The sequence below is a fragment of the Amblyraja radiata genome, chromosome 28, assembly GCF_010909765.2.
Source record: "Amblyraja radiata isolate CabotCenter1 chromosome 28, sAmbRad1.1.pri, whole genome shotgun sequence".
NCBI classification, from domain to species: domain Eukaryota; kingdom Metazoa; phylum Chordata; class Chondrichthyes; order Rajiformes; family Rajidae; genus Amblyraja; species Amblyraja radiata.
The window spans coordinates 11384484-11401041 of record NC_045983.1 but is presented as its reverse complement, the minus strand read 5'-3'; the positions used below and the strand labels follow the sequence as shown (position 1 = coordinate 11401041).

Sequence of the window (16558 nt, the reverse complement as noted above, 5' to 3'; positions counted from 1 at the left end):
AAGTAAAGACATATTCCATATCAAAAACTTAGTGAACATCATGGTCAAATATTTAAACATTCGGAAGTTCAGAAAGCCTTAACACGTGCCACACATACCCAGAACAGAGCCAGAGTGTACATTGGCCCCTTGGTGACCATCTATGAGTGATAGGAAGTTCCTTTTGTAAAATACAGTTATTTATTGATTGTGTTCTAGTCACTCCATTTCAGGAAGGATGTGGAGGCTTTGGAGAGGGTGCAGAAGAGTTTTACTAGAATACTACCTAGATTAAGGTGAACTAGCTACAAGAAGAGTTTAAGAAGGAACTGCAGATGCTGGAAAATCGAAGGTAGACAAAAGTGCTGGAGAAACTCAGTGGGTGCAGCAGCATCTATGGAGCGAAGGAAATAGGCAAAGTTTCGGGTCAAAACCCTTCTTCAGACTGATGGAGGGTGGGGGGGGAGGCGGGGAGAAGAAAGAAAAAGGAGGAGGAGGAGCCCGAGGGCTGAGGGAGAGCTAGGAAGGGGAGAAGACAGTAAGGGCTAACGGAATTGGGAAAATTCAATGTTTTGTTTCGCCGAACACCTCCGCTCAGTCCGCATTAACCAACCTGACCTCCCGGTGGCTCAGCACTTCAACTCCCCCTCCCATTCCGTATCCGACCTCTCTGAACTGGGCCTCCTCCGTGGCCAGAGTGAGGACCATCGGAAATTGGAGGAACGGCACCTCATATTCCGCTTGGGCAGTCTGCACCCTTGTGGTATAAACATTGAATTCTCCCAATTCCGTTAGCCCTTGCTGTCTCCTCCCCTTCCTAGCTCTCCCTCAGCCCTCAGACTCCTCCTCCTTTTTGCTTTCTTCTCCCCGCCCCCCCGCCCCCCAACCCTACATCAGTCTGATAGATAATTTTGACATTAGTTTGGCACAGTGTGGGCCAAAGGGCTTTTTCCTTTGCTGTACTTTTCTGTTCTATGATTTAAGGATGTGGAACTGGAAAGTGACCGTAAAATATCTGAAATTTCATGAGTAATTGATAACTCAAATGAAGCCTGATAAGAGAATGTTAGAAAACCTTAACCCATTTAACATTTCAATGGTGATATAATAATGCAAAATTGATGAACTGATATATAAAATTAGTTTCCAGTTAAACATTTATAGTCACTAATGCCACAATTGGCTGCCTATTAAGTCCTATTAATACTCTTGTAGTTTTTATCATTACAGATCGTGAATAGTATATAATTTTCCGTCTGTATACAGCTAATGCTCTCTGCTGCTCCAGTAACTGGCACCAGTCAATCTGCAGTATTTTCTGGCTTTAATGGACTACTGCAGCTTCTATCATAATAAAAGAATAACAATGGGAAAGATATAGTGTATGCTTCATTATAACAGTTTGCAGTGAGTAAAGTGTGTGTATGCGTGTGTGTATTTCTTTGATCGGCTTTAGTAAGCTGTGTGATTAGAAATGTGGGATTTTGTGCTCCTTGACGTCTTAATTTCCTTCAAGCTGATTCAGATATATAAAGTGGAGATTTGGCTATAGGATGTCACTATGGGAGTGTGCACTGATTATGATGGTATTGGAATTTAATTGTGTGTTTATTAATTCTCGCTCTTTTAAAAGGGTCAGTGGTACATGATCATTGAAGAAGTGAACCAGTTCCACCGCTCTCTTGTGCCCATGCCTGTTTGGTTTTGGTATCTGATTGGTAGTAATGAATCGGATGGTTCCGTGTTCTGGACTTTGGGTATTCTGCTAAGTTTGTTCTACCTCATACTGAAGGTAAGGGACAAATGTTTGCTTATGTTAATATACTTAAAGGAATCTCAACATTTACAAAGTATGTGTTTGAATTAATATATTATAATTCAGAAGCATCACAAAATATAAATTCAGAAGTTATAAGCACCTATCTGTTTTATAGATTGAAGCAGTGGGTAGGGGATATAGACCATGTATCTTTCGCTTTCAGATGAAATTTGACAGATTTTTTACATTTTGTTACACCAAAAGTTATTTTTATAGAGACCTTTGCCAATTCAATGTTTCATCCCATGAAATGCAGTTATTGTTCAAATGTTAGAAATGAGACAGCCAGATTGTTATAATGTTGGTTGAGAGATCAGGCAGACCTGGGCTGATTTTCTTTCCAACATTGGCTATGGTACATTTTACCCTAACAATAATTGCCTTGGTATAGCATCTCTTCTGAGAGTCAGCTATACAAAAGTTTATTGATTCTATGATACTGTTCTATTGCATGTGATTATGTGCCAAATTAATGGATTTAAGGTGACATCACTCACATAAATAGGAGCAGGAATGGCTGACAAGCCCCGAGACTGCTCTATTATTCCTCAAGATCTAATGTTGATCTATTGGTTCCCAGTCAATCTTCCTGCCTGAGGTTCCAACCCTTTGAGAAATAATTTTGCTTTCTTTTCTGATCTAGATATGCCAATGAGGAGAAACTTCCACAGCCCTGTCATAGAAAATAGCCTGTGTCAAACATGAAGCCAAGTTAAACAAATCATATCTGCCTAAACATGATCCATATCCCTGTATATCAATGTGGCTATCTGAAAGCCTCTTAAATATCACTATCATATCTGCTTCCAAGTACTCGCCCCTATGTGAAAAAAAACTTGCCACGCACATCTCCTTTAAACTTTCCTCCTCTGTTTTAAAGCTGTGCCCTCTAGTCTTTCACATTTCCACCCTGGGGGAAAAAGATTCTGACTGTCTCTGCTGCTCATAATAATTTTATGAATTCTATTAGGTCTCCCTGCAACCTCCAATGCTCCAGTGAAAATAATTAATTTCTTCCATCTCTGCTCTGACTGGCCTAACCCAAAATCGTGAGACTGTGACTCCTGGTTCTAAGATCTCCAGCTCAGGGAAACTTCAAATCCTCATCCCTCTCAAGCTAACGTGGTATGATCACCCTTTAACATAGGATCTTTTACCATAAAATAATGAATTTTATCTTTGTTATACATGGTGTACAGGGAATAGATTGGGTGAATGCATTCAGACTTCTACCCAGAATGGGAGAATCAAGAACCAGAGGAAATAGGTTAAGGGTGAGAGGGGAGAAAGGTAAGAGGACCGAGAGGGGCAACTTCTTTCCCCACACAGATGGTAGTTGGTATATGAAATGAACTGCCAGAGGAGGTATGTAGGAAGGAATAGCAGATACTGGTTTAAACCGAAGATAGACACAAAATGCTGGAGTAATTCAGCGGGACAGGCAGCATCTCTGGAGAGAAGGAATGGGTGATGTTTGGGTCAAGACCCTTCTTCAGACTGAGAGTTGGAAGGGGGAGGTACAGAGATAAGGAAGTTTAAGCTGTGAAAACGAGACATCAAAGGGGGTGCACATCAAGAAAAATATAGAATACATCATTGTTAGCTAGAAGGTAACAACAAAGCAAAGAAATAAAATCTAATCAGAGACAGTCAGACTGGTAAGGGGAGGATGGAGAGAGAGAGGGAAAGCAAGGGTTACTTGAAGTTAGAGAAGTCAATATTCATACCCCGTTCCCAGTTCTCCGACCAGTCTTACTGTCTCCGACTACATTTTACCTGTTTGCTTTGTTGTTACCTTCTCCCAGCTAATAATGATCTATTCTACATTTTCCTTGATCTCCATTTCACACCTTTACACTTCCTTATTCATCTTTCTCCCTCCCCCCTGACGTCAGTCTGAGGGAGGGTCTCGACCAGAAACGTCACCCATTCCTTTTCTCCAGAGATGCTGCCTGTCCTGCTGATTTACTCCAGTATTTTGTATCTTATAAATATTCATATCGCTGGGGTGTAAGCTCCCCAAGCGAAATATGAAGTGTTGTTCCTCCAATTTGTGCTATATATATATCGGTGAGACCAAGCGCGGGCTCGGCGATCGTTTTGCTGAACACCTTCGCTCAGTCTGCCAAAAAATCTACCTGATCTCCTGGTTGCTAAACACTTTAACCCCTCCCATTCCCACACTATCTTTTCTGTCCTGGGCCTCCTCCATCGTCAGAGTGTGGCCATGCGCAAATTGGAGGAACAGCACTTCATATTTTGCTTGGGCATCTTACACCTCAGCGGTATGAATATTGACTTCTCTAATATCATTTCTCAAAGTATCCCTTGCTTTCCCTCTCTCTCCATCCATCCCCCAGTCTGACTGCCCCGATTAAATGTTATCCGTTCTCACATTCGACTAGCTAACAATGATCTATTCTACAATTTCCTTGATCTCCACCGCCTTGATGTCTCGTTCTCACACCATACACTTCCTTATCTCTGTCTCCTCCCCCAATTCTGTCTGAAGAAGAGTCTCAACCCGAAACGTCACCCATTCCTTCCCTCCAGAGATACTGCTTGTCCCTCTGAGTTACTCCAGCCTTTTGTGTCTGCCAGAATAAGTAGTTGAGGCTATTAAATGTTGCTATAGTAACATTTAAAAGACATTTGGACAGGTACATAAATCAGAAAGGTTTAGAGGGAAATATGCCAAACATGGGCAGGTGAGACTGGTGTAGATGGGGCATCTTGGTCGGAGTGGGCAAGTTGGACCATAGGGCCTGTTTTCATGCTGCATGACTCTGATTCTATCTGGGATCAGTCCTGTTCCGGTTCTACTTCGGCCCCTGCACTTCAACACAGCACCTTCCACCGATTTTATTGTTCTATTCAACCTATCAAGTGTATGTTGGCTCTTTGAGCTTTCCTATTAGACCCATTCGCCCAATTATTTCCCAGAAATTATTCTCTCTTACCTAAGCATCAACTTAGATGAGTAGTTTATCTTGACATTATGTTTGGTACAGACATTCTGAGCCTAAGGGATGTTCCTGTGCTGTAATGTTCTATGTTCTAACTCCCCTTTGATTCTCCTGCTTACATTAGGGATAGTCTACAGAAGTCAATTAATCTACCAGCAGGTCTTTAGAATGTTGGAGGAAACAGAGGACCCAGGGGTCCACATGGTCTCAACAAGAATGTACTGACTTTGCACAGGCTGTACCCGAGGTCAGGTTTGAGTCCTTGGAGCTGTGCAGCAGCACTCCCATAACAGTATGCCATAATTAGATACACTTCTGTCATATTCTCGTAATTGGTCTCAAAAGAAAAGTCTCTGCCTCGCTAGTCTGTCCTATTGTCCATCTTCCCAGGAACCATGATTATAGTTTCTGAATCCTCTCTAATGCCTTCATTTCTTTCCTATAAGGAGGCATCTCTAGGCACTGGATCAATACCACCACAGCTATTTCCACAGAATTATCCAAATTCACGAGAATACGTGTGAAAATTAAACAAACTCTAGGTGCTAAATATCTAAAATAGAAATATAAAATGCTAGGAAAACTCAGCAGATCAGGCCCTATCTGTTGGAATATTGCTGTCTTAGCTCATATTAAATCCATTTATTTCTATTCAAGTCCTTATTACGAATTCTGGGTGCATTAAGATGTCTTGCTCTCACGTGCTGTTTTGAAGTTGTATTCTTAACAAAGACATCCAACACCTTTTCCTTTCTGAAATACCAGACAATTTACAATATTCAATTTCCAGCCATGACCATACCATCTTTACTACTGTACTTGTGATGGAGAGATATTTAGTTTAGAGATACTGCGTGAAAACAGGCACATCAGCCCATGTCGACCAGCGATCGCCGTACACTAGTTCTATCCTGCACACTAGGGACAATTTACAATTGTTACTGAAGCCAATTAACCTATAAATCTGTATGTCTTTGGAGTGTGAGAGGAAACCGGAGCATCCAGGGAAAACCCACCTGGTCACAGGGAGAACAAACTCCGTACACACAGCACCCGTAGTCAGGATCGAACTCGGCTCTCTGGCGCTGTAAGGCAGCAACTCTACCGCTGTGCCACGATGCCAGTTGGTTGAAATCAAAATACAAAGAGCAATATTATAGCACTTAACAGTCATTGAAAGACGATTTAGTGATTTAGCAGTGCAGCAATTAGGATGACGCCTTGATAGGTCTGCTGACAGAAATGAAGTGTATTTGACATTCTCTGCATAGATGCCTCATAGTAACAAAATTGTTTAATCGGGGGGGGAAGATTTGTTTTAAACACAAATTTGTTTTAATCACAGCGTCTAATTCTGTGACCTTAATTATCACGTTTTCTAAAACCCCATCACCACCCACCCCCACCGAGCTAAACACACCGTTGCAAGGAAACCACCTAAAATACTAATGTAAGTTTTGGGTGAGCTGGGGTTGAGAAAAGATACTTATCAACATAACCTTTGTCCTTTTGTGTTTGCTTCTCAGCTCCTTGGAATCTATGGCCGTTGGAGTACTTTCGGAAAGGCTTTGCAGTGTTTTTCCCGTAAACAGGTAAAGAAATATAGTATTGAGACTCTCCTGGCTGTAAACACTTCCTCTTGCTTTCCCTTCATGTGGATACATTTCAGGCAGCGACGCAGACATCAAGAAAATGCTAGTCAGCTGCCATCTTATGGCCACTTTGGGAACTGCAGCTAGTCTTACTGAATGCCATATAGTAATCAATATAAGATTCAAGAGAAGGTACACAAAATTGCTGGGGAAACTCAGCGGGTGCAGCAGCATCTATGGAGCGAAGGAAATAGGCGACGTTTCGGGCCGAAACCCTTCTTCAGACTGATGTGGGGTGGGGGAAAGAAAGAAGGAAAAGGGGAGGAGGAGGAGGAGCCCGAGGGCGGGCGGATGGGAGGGTGGGAGGAGACAGCTAGAGGGTTAAGGAAGGGGAGGAGACAGCAAGGGCTAGCCAAATTGGGAGAATTCTATGTTAATGCCATAAGGACGCAAGGTCCCCAGACGGAATATGAGGTGCTGTTCCTCCAATTTCCGCTGTTGCTCACTCTGGCAATGGAGGAGACCCAGGACAGAGAGGTCGGATTGGGAATGGGAGGGGGAGTTGAAGTGCTGAGCCACCGGGAGGTCAGGTAGGTTATTGCGGACTGAGCGGAGGTGTTCGGCGAAACGATCGCCCAACCTACGCTTGGTCTCACCGATGTAAATCAGCTGACATCTAGAGCAGCGGATGCAGTAGATGAGGTTGGAGGAGATACAGGTGAACCTTTGTCGCACCTGGAACGACTGCTTGGGACCTTGGATGGAGTCGAGGGGGGAGGTGAAGGGACAGGTGTTGCATTTCTTGCGGTTGCAACGGAAAGTGCCCGGGGAGGGGGTGGTGCGGGAGGGAAGGGAAGAATTGACGAGGGAGTTACGGAGGGAGCGGTCTTTGCGGAAGGCAGACATGGGGGGAGATGGGAAGATGTGGCGAGTGGTGGGGTCACGTTGGAGGTGGCGGAAATGGCGGAGGATTATGTGTTGTATTTGCCGGCTGGTGGGGTGAAAGGTGAGGACCAGAGGGACTCTGCCCTTGTTGCGTGTGCGGGGATGGGGAGAGAGAGCAGTGTTACGGGGTATGGATGAGACCCTGGTGTGAGCCTCATCTATGGTGGCGGAGGGGAATCCCCGTTCCCTGAAGAATGAGGACATTTCCGATGCCCTGGTATGAAAAGAGAGTTTGTTGTCATGTGTCCCAGATAGGACAATGAAATTCTTGCTTTGCTTCAGCACAACAGAATATAGTGGGCATGAATGCAGAACAGATCAGTGTGTCCATATACCATTATATAAATATATACACACATGAATAAATAAACAGATAAAGTGCAAATAAACAGATAATGGTCTATTAAATGTTCAGAGTTTCGTTTGAGTTGAGTTTAATAGCCTGACGGCTGTGGGGAAGTAGCTATTTCTGAACCTGGACGTTGCAGTCTTCAGGTTCCTATACCTTCTACCTGAAGGTAGCGGGGAGATAAGTGTGTGGCCAGGATGGTGTGGGTCCTTGATGATGCTGCCAGCCTTTTTGAGGCAGTGACTGCAATAGATCCCCTCGATGGTAGGTTGGTCAGAGCCGATGATGGACTGGGCAGTGTTTACTCCATTTTGTAGTTTTTCCCGCTTGCGGGGAATATAAAAACAGACTCTAAAAGCTTATTGAGATATGCAAATAGGAAAAGATTAGTGAATGTAGGTTCCTTACAATCAGAGACAGGCGAATTTATAATGTGAAACAAGGAAATGGCAGAACAGTTAAACAAGTACTTTTTCAGTGTCTTCCTTAGTAAAGACAGAACCAATCTCCCAGAAATACTAGGGGACCGAGGATCTAGTGGAAGGAACTGAAGGGAATCCACGTTAGTCAGTAAATGGTGTTAGGTAAACTGTTGGGACTGAAGGCAGATAAATCTCCAGGGCCTGATGGTCTGCATCCCAGAGTACTGAAGGAGGTAGCCTTAGAAATCATGGATGCATAGGTGATAATTTTCTAATGTTCTCTCGATTCTGGATCAGTTCCTATGGACTGAAGGGTGGCCAATGTAACTCCACTTTTTAAGGAAGGTGAGAGAGAGAAAATGGGGAATTATAGACCAGTTAGCCTTACATGGGTAGTGGGGAAGATGCTGGAGGCGATTATTAAAGATGTTATAGCAACGCATTTGGAAAGCAGTGATATGATCGGTCAAAGTCAGCATGGAAATCATGCTTAAAATCATGCTTGTCTAATCTTCTGGAATTTTTTGAGGATGTAACAAGTAGAATGAATAAGGGGGAGAGCCAGTGGATGTGGTCTGTCTGGACTTTCAAAAAGCCTTTGACAATGTCCCACACGAGAGATTAATGTGCAAAATTAGAGCACATGGTATTGGGGGTAGGGTATTGACATGGATAGAGAAGTGGTTGGCAGACAGGAAGTAATGAGTAGGAATTAACAGGTCCTTTTCAGAATGGCAGGCAGTGACGAGTGGGGTTCCGCAGGACTCAGTGCTGGGACCCATTATTTACAATTTCTATTAACAATTTAGATGAGGGAATTAAATGTGACATCTCCAAGTTTGCTGATGACACAAAGCTGGGTGGCAGTGTGAGCTGCGAGGAGGATTCTATGAGGCTGCAGGATGACTTGGATAGGTTGGGTAAGTGGGTAGATGCATGGCAGATGCAGTATAATGTGAATAAATGAGAGGTTATCCACTTTGGTGGCAAGAACAGGAAGACAGTCTGAAGAAGGGCCTTGACTCGAAACCTCACCCATTCCTACTCTCCAGAGATGCTGCCTGTCCCATTGAGTTACTCCAGATTTTTTTGTCTATCTTTGATTTAAACCAGCATATTTTTACACAAGGCAGATTATTATCAAAATGGTGTCAGATTAGGAAAAGCGGAGGTGCAACGAGACCCGGGTATGCTTGTACATCAGTCACTTTAAGTAAGCATGCAGGTACAGCAGGCAGTGAAGAAAGCTAATGGCATGTTGGCCTTCATTGCGAGAGGATTTGAGTTTAGGAGCAAGGAGGTCCTACTGCAGTTGTACAGGGCCCTGGTGAGACAACACCTGGAGTATTGTGTACAATTTTGGTCTCCTAATTTGAGGAAGGACATTATTGCTATTGAGGGAGTGCAGCGTAGGTTCACCAGGTTAATTCCTGGGATGGCAGGACTGACATATGATGAAAGAATGAGTCGACTGGGCTTATATTCACTGGAATTTAGGATGAGGGGGGCTCTTATAGAAACATATACAATTCTTAAAGGATTGGAAATGCTAGATGCAGGAAAAATGTTGCCATGTTAGGGGAGTCCAGAACCAGGGGTCACAGTTTAAGAATAAGGGGTAGGCCATTTAGGTGAGGAAAAACATCTTCACCCAGAGAGTTGTGCCACAACTCTCTGCCACAGAAGGCAGTGGAGGCCAATTCACTGGATGTTTTCAAGACAGTTAGATTTAGCTCTTAGGGCTAAGGGATTCAAGGGATATGGGGGAAAAAGCAGGAACGCAGTACTGATTTTAGATGATCAGCCATGCTGGCTCAAAGGGCCCAATGACCTACTTACTTACTTACATCCTGGCATGCAGGGCAGCAACGAAGGTCCTCCACTTCTGTCTGTTCTGGGCTAGCTTCTACATTACCCCAGGTCAGGTAGCCCTGGAAGTCCATCACGCCCAGTAGTGTCGATTCCCTCAGTTGCTATTTCCGTAACATATTTGTTTTACGAGACATAGTTGTTAGCCCTGTGCTCAATTTCCAACCTGGAGGACCAGTGCCTCGCTCTTCGTCTCGCCTCTACTCTTCGACCTGTCCATCGTGAGAGACCCTAACAGGAGACTAATCTCCCGCTGGCATCGCTCTAGGGGTCACTGAGACACACAAGCTCCCTAACCATGACAAGGTTGCATGGCCTACTCCTGCACCTATTTTTTTTGAAGTGGTCTTAAGAAGGGTTTCGGCCCGAAACGTCATCTATTTCCTTCGCTCCATAGATGCTGCTGCACCCGCTGAGTTTCTCCAGCATTTTTGTGTACCTCCTATTTTTTTTTAATGCGTTTCCTTAATATGTAAAAATCTTGATCTCTACATACTCGGCAACTGTCTTGGCACAACCCTCTTGGCTAGGTTTACTGCAAAAGTTCCAGTGATGAAGGACTTCCATTACAAGAGATTATTCTTGGCGTAAAGCAGCTTGAAAAGGAACTAGATGTGTAGAACGACTTTAAAAAGTTTAGATAAATAAATAAATGGAAAGATTGTTGCAACTGGAGTCAAGTTAAAATGTTTACTAAACAATCCAGTGAAATTTAGAGAAGGCTTTTAAAAAAAATCTTGCAATACCTTAAGTTGAAGCAGACACAGATAATTTATGGCTTTCTAAAATAACATGGATAAATACTCAAAGGGAATGTTGTGGGCTGTGGGGAAACAAGCAGGGATGTGGGACTAGCTGAATTGCTGTACAAATATGCAGGGGACTGTCTCGGCAAATTGGGCTCTGCACTATAATATTGTTGAATCAATGAAGATTGCCTGTTGATGTGGCCACTTACAATCTGTTTCCTATAAATGCACTCTTCCATGCAGACTAATTGCCAGAGCATCCAACCACATCACATTTCAAGCAACTATTACCTCCACCTATCTAATCGAAATGGTTGTTTTGTTCTGGTAAATTGGCAGGTAGAGTGAATATGGAGACATTTATATCAAACATTAATACCAAATAAAAACATTAACTTTTCTGTTTCAGCATTATGGGATTGCTGCCACCAAACATCAGTGCAGTGACTCGGGAGATATTTGCCCTATCTGCCAGACAGAATTCAGAGAACCTATTCTCCTCGTTTGTCAGGTAAATATCTTGAATCAAGGAATGCTTTTAAATTTGAAGGATGCATTACCTAGACTTTCTCTGAACTCTTCTATTTTATCTGGCAGCACATATTCTGTGAGGAGTGTATCTCACTCTGGTTTAATCAGGAGAAGACTTGTCCTCTCTGCCGGACTGTGATCTTGGATTATGTTCAAGCCTGGCGAGATGGAGCCACCTCCATCCACCTCCAGTTTTACTGACCAGATGACTAGGTCCTGTTGTTGACCAATAGCAGCAGACCAGTATTGAGTGCAACCAAAACTTATCAACTCTTTGGAAAGATATTTTCAAATTTTTCTTAATAAAAACAAATGATAAAGATAAATGCTTTATTTTTTAAGTGAATATTATTCAATGGTAATATTTTAATTGTTGACATAATAAATGTATTGTTTAATATTACATTACCTGTTACCAATCTGGAAATATTTGCATTTTGGCCACAGATTTTCTGTAGCTGCTAAATCAGGCTGTGGGTTCAGATTTAAGTATTTATAAATTTTATAGTAAATTGTCGTTCACTATTTTCCATCTATCTCAAAGTCTTCTAATTTTTGTAATCGTTTATTGTGCCTGTAAATTACTGCTGCATTTTCTTTTGATTAATTCCAAATTAATTAACTAATTGAAAATTCAAGAGCACCAGATTAGTAAACTGATGGAATTAGCATTGGAATTTAATAAAGCTCTCTGGGATTTTTTTTTAAGCACAGTAATTATTTGGTGGTCTGGCATCCGTGCCTATTGCATAGGAATATAATTTGGTTTCAGCAAATACAGTACTGGCAGTGAGGTTTTTATTGTGGGAATGGGTGTTGGAAAGATCAAGGCTAGTAACTTGAAGCTGCCAAAGTTATATAATTTGATAATAAACCAGTTGGTATTTAAAAACCCTATTGCGGTTCAGCTCTTAAAAGTAAAAGTGGACAGATGCTAACATTTCAATGTAATGGAGTTTGCATATCAGTGCGGCTGTAATATATGGAAGCTGAATTGGTTTCATAAAATCTTCAATGAAACACAGTGGAAGCCCATTGTAGCTGTGTTAAGATGTACTGCCCTCACATTGAGAAGTTGGACATCCCTAACATGGTAGATGCAATATCAATCCCCTTCTCTTCCCAAAAAGAACCATTCTACCTGCCTGTGACAGCGATCATTTTATTTAGATAGGATTAGGATGAGGGAGTAAAACAGTAAAGTCAAGATAAGACAAGTTAATTGTGGGACAAAACTTAGCCTCAAATTCCTTTTAAGACAGTTGAATTACATTTATTAATGGGAAGAAAAGGTCGAGGACCTATTTTCAGGATACATTCAAAGCAAATTAACTCCAGATGGTTTAATTGATGGTGTGATGAGATGAAAGGTAATGGGCAAGACAACCAAGGTGGTCTCCAATAATTTCCCACATGCCTGCCTATTTACGAGAAGCTCAAAGATGGGCCTTCTCTACAAGTTACTTAATGTTCCCTCCATTCTTTCCCCCTTTAATGCAGAGAATACCAAATATCACTTAACCAAAATCAGCTGTAGTGATCAACATTTGTGGCTAAGACTATTTTGCTTCAAACCAACGCAGGAAAAACTGACAATCTCTGCCTTTCGGTTCCTTCGTGCCTTGAGGTCAACCAGCACATGTAGTCCAACTATTCTGTGCTGCCTGCTTGGCATAATGTGTTCAAATGGGCAATTAACAGTATCATTAGTTTGGAAACCAACTTCATTGTTTCATACAAGAGGACTGGATGCGGCACCTGTCTAATCCTGGGACTCGGGGAATCACTATTCCAGTACTGGGAAAGGTGTTAAAATAAATCCCACAGTAATAGTTTTGCAGAACTAGACTGCCTTATCATTGAGATAAAACGTAGAAATTACTGATTGCTTCACTCATTTTGCTTTCAAGAATTTTATATGTAAATAAAGTAACCCCATTTGCTTGCACCTCCCCCATCCCTACTCTCTCCCCTCCCCCAACTACAAAGAATGCCAGAGGGTGTTCACCCATCAGTTTTGCCCCATCACTACTTAGTGATACATGCAGGGAGAGAATGCTCCTTGTAACATTAGCAGCTGCTGGATTACTTTTCTAAAATTGAAAATTAGGAATATTTTTTTAAGATCTTTTGTATGGGACTTCTACAGTGTCCATTTGCAGATCCCTGAAAGTGGTGGGAAAACAATTACAAGCCTGAACATTTTAGATTTTTTAATGAGTCTTCTTCCTACCTGGGTGTATGCTTATGACAGTATCTGAACTGATAGAATCTTTAGGTATACATAATCAAATAGGTACTTTATTCTGATCAGATGGAGCAAAGGGGACCGTGAACATGTTCTGTGAGTGCTAAATCTCAATCATACAGTACAAGTGCAGCCTCTGCGCCAAAAAGCAGAATCCAATCTAGACTAGTTGCTCACTTAGGGGAAGATGGGATTCAATTTCAGTAAAATTAAATCAAAGCATTAGCCCAAAATGTGTATTTTTAATAATGTTAGCCAAGTAGACATTCTGGACATGCAGATTTTCCTTTGTTCTGCATTGACAGTATTGTTTGTGACTTTTCTTTGCTTGGGAAAATTCATGGTGTAAGAAAAATATTTTCCAATAATTATCTGGATTAATTATAAATAAAGTGATTTATCCCACGCCGATTTGCTTCTTACTTCAAGTAGTCGTTACTAAGATTGGTTAAAAGATAAAATGTCTATTTGATATTTTTCATTTTATGTTAAAAATTGTATAACACAAATAGAAACTGCTTGCCTAAATATAGACTCAATGAAGTTCTATCCTGGATATTGATCTACAAAGCACTTTAATCATTTATTGACCGACTGAAATGTCATTTATTTGGAGAAACTTGGAAAACCTTTGAGCAAAATGGAATAAATCCATAATACAGTACCAGGTCAAATTACACTACCAAATTATAGTTTATGCTTTTCCAATCAGATGCATTAATTTCAAATATTTAGGAAAAACAAAAGATTTAAAGTTATATAGCAGAAAATCTGCTCTTAAAATCATCAATTGTACCAATCTTTACCTTAAGCAAATATACTGTTTTGAGATAGAAAATCCCCAGACTTTTTGGTGGAATTCATGCTGGCTTGTCTTCACATTCTTCAGAACTAGAAGATTAAATGTTGTTATGCTATGGCTAGATAAGTACATTTTAAATCTACTTGGCTTGTCACATCTTTTCTGTAGCATTCAAGCTTACTGCAAACACCGACGTTTTAAATAAACATGAATCTTATCTAGTATATCATTCATTCCCTAGTTCCACATGCCATGAAGTTTTAGTCAAATGATTTATATTTGTTATATTCCATAGAACAAAAATTTCTGCCATTAAGAATGTAACCATATTAATTTGCAAATTAGCATACCAGGAGTGTTTTGATAAATGGAACAAAGCTCTCTATTATTATGCTTTACAATGGACCTACAATTCTAGAATGAAGAAATGGGTTTAGTTCCAACAAACCCAAATGTTCCTCAAATTATATCATTTCAGAAGCAGCATTTCAGAAACAGTAATTGAAGCAAAATATCTGCAGTCACTGGAAATCTAAAAAGATAACCCAGAAAATGTCAGAAACACAGATACATCAGTGTTTGGATAGAGCAACAGACAATGTTTCTGGTCAAAGACCTTGCATCAGAAGCAAAAGGAGGAACTCAGCATGCCAGGTAGCATCTGTGGAGGGAAATAACAGTTGACACCTCAGGTCAGGATCCTTCATCAGGTAGTTTTAAATTGCAGGGTGTGGGGGTTTGATGGTTTAGAGTGGAGACCAGTTAACAATAGCTTTTGGTGTTCACCGTTTGAGATGAGAAAGTTGGAACATTGAGATTCAGAACAGAACAATTGTAGGAAATCTTAAAAAGGAAATGCTGGAAATAATCTATTAGTTTAATAGGCAATATCTGTGGTGCGCAAAAAACAAAGTTATAGTTCTAGAATAGATGGATGACCTTATGGGCTTTGGCAGTTCTGATCTCAATTCCCCTTCCCACACTGACCTCTCTGTTTAGCACTTTGCTAGACTCATGCGGTGAAGTTACTGGGTTGAAACTGTACTATAGCTATTCATGGAAGTCGGAAATTAAAGACACAGTGAAATACCAAGGCCATTTTTCTTTGGAAACTTTTATTTTTCCGAACTGGTCAATGTATTTGAGGAGGATTCTCTCTCCTTACACGCGCTTTTAACCTTTCCAGGTAATTTAATGTACAGATGCTTATACAATGTCTTCTGGAAATTTATGTGGGTGATTTTTGCTGCCCTTCTCTCCATGTTATTTTCAGCCTCATTATTAGTCAGTTGAACTTCTCATCACAAATTAATGCCAACTCAGTTTAAGCGCCCAGTCACACTGCCATCACAAAAGCTTCCAGTAACTATCCCCACAACTGATATTACACAAACCTATTGGTTGAGTCATAAAACTGCAACATTTTCTAGAAAGCCAACAAATTGACCACATGACACCATAAAGGTCTCCAACCCTGATGTTAAATTTGGATATTAAGATAATTTCCCTAATATTGCAAAGAATGAGGACATACAGTGCCCTCCATAATGTTTGGGACAAAGACCCATCATTTATTTATTTGCCTCTGTACCCTCACAATTTGAGATTTGTAATACAAAAAATTACATGTGGTTAAAGGCCATTTTAATAAATTTTGGTTTCACCATGTAGAAATTACGGTAGTGTTTATACATAGTCCCCCCCCCATTTCAGGGCACCATAATGTTTAGGACACAGCAATATCATGTACATGAAAGTAGTCATGTTTAGTATTTTGTAGCATATCCTTTGCATGCAATGACTGCTTGAAGTCTGCGATTCATGGACATCACCAGTTGCTGGGTGTCTTCTCTGGTGATGCTCTGCCAGGCCAATGAGCTTTGAGGCATTTGTTTGAATTTGAGCAGATAGGATGTGTCTATACACTTAAGAATTCATTATGCTACCATCAGCAGTTGTATCATCAATGAAGATAAGTGAGCCAGTACCTTCAGCAGCCATACATGCCCAGGCCACAACACCCCCACCATCATGTTTCACAGATAAGGTGGTACGCTTTGGATCTTGGGCAGTTCCTTCTCTCCTCCATACTTTGCTCTTGCCATCACTCTGATATAAGTTAATCTTCATCTCATCTGTCCACAAGACCTTTTTCCAGAACTGTAGTTGCTCTTTTAAGTACTTCGTGGCAAACTGTAACCTGGCCATCCTATTTTTCCGGCTAACCAGTGGTTTGCATCATGCAGTGTAGCCTCTGTATTTCTGTTCATGAAGTCTTCTGTGGACA

At 41.2% G+C, this 16558-nt stretch overlaps 1 protein-coding gene across 2 annotated transcripts in view; it reads left to right on the top strand.

Annotated features, from left to right (window-relative positions):
* Nucleotides 1-13878, top strand: part of rnft1 (ring finger protein, transmembrane 1) — a 31292-nt gene extending 17414 nt beyond the window's left edge. The window contains exons 6-9 of one of the 2 annotated variants that reach the window (XM_033045795.1): nucleotides 1613-1771; nucleotides 6291-6356; nucleotides 11100-11201; nucleotides 11288-13878. In XM_033045795.1, coding sequence (XP_032901686.1) covers nucleotides 1613-1771; nucleotides 6291-6356; nucleotides 11100-11201; nucleotides 11288-11422 — 462 coding nt within the window. In that variant the 3' untranslated portion in view covers nucleotides 11423-13878. The remainder of the gene's footprint in view (nucleotides 1-1612; nucleotides 1772-6290; nucleotides 6357-11099; nucleotides 11202-11287) is intronic. The other variant, XM_033045796.1, reaches the window with a different exon arrangement.
* Nucleotides 13879-16558: the final 2680 nt, after the last annotated feature.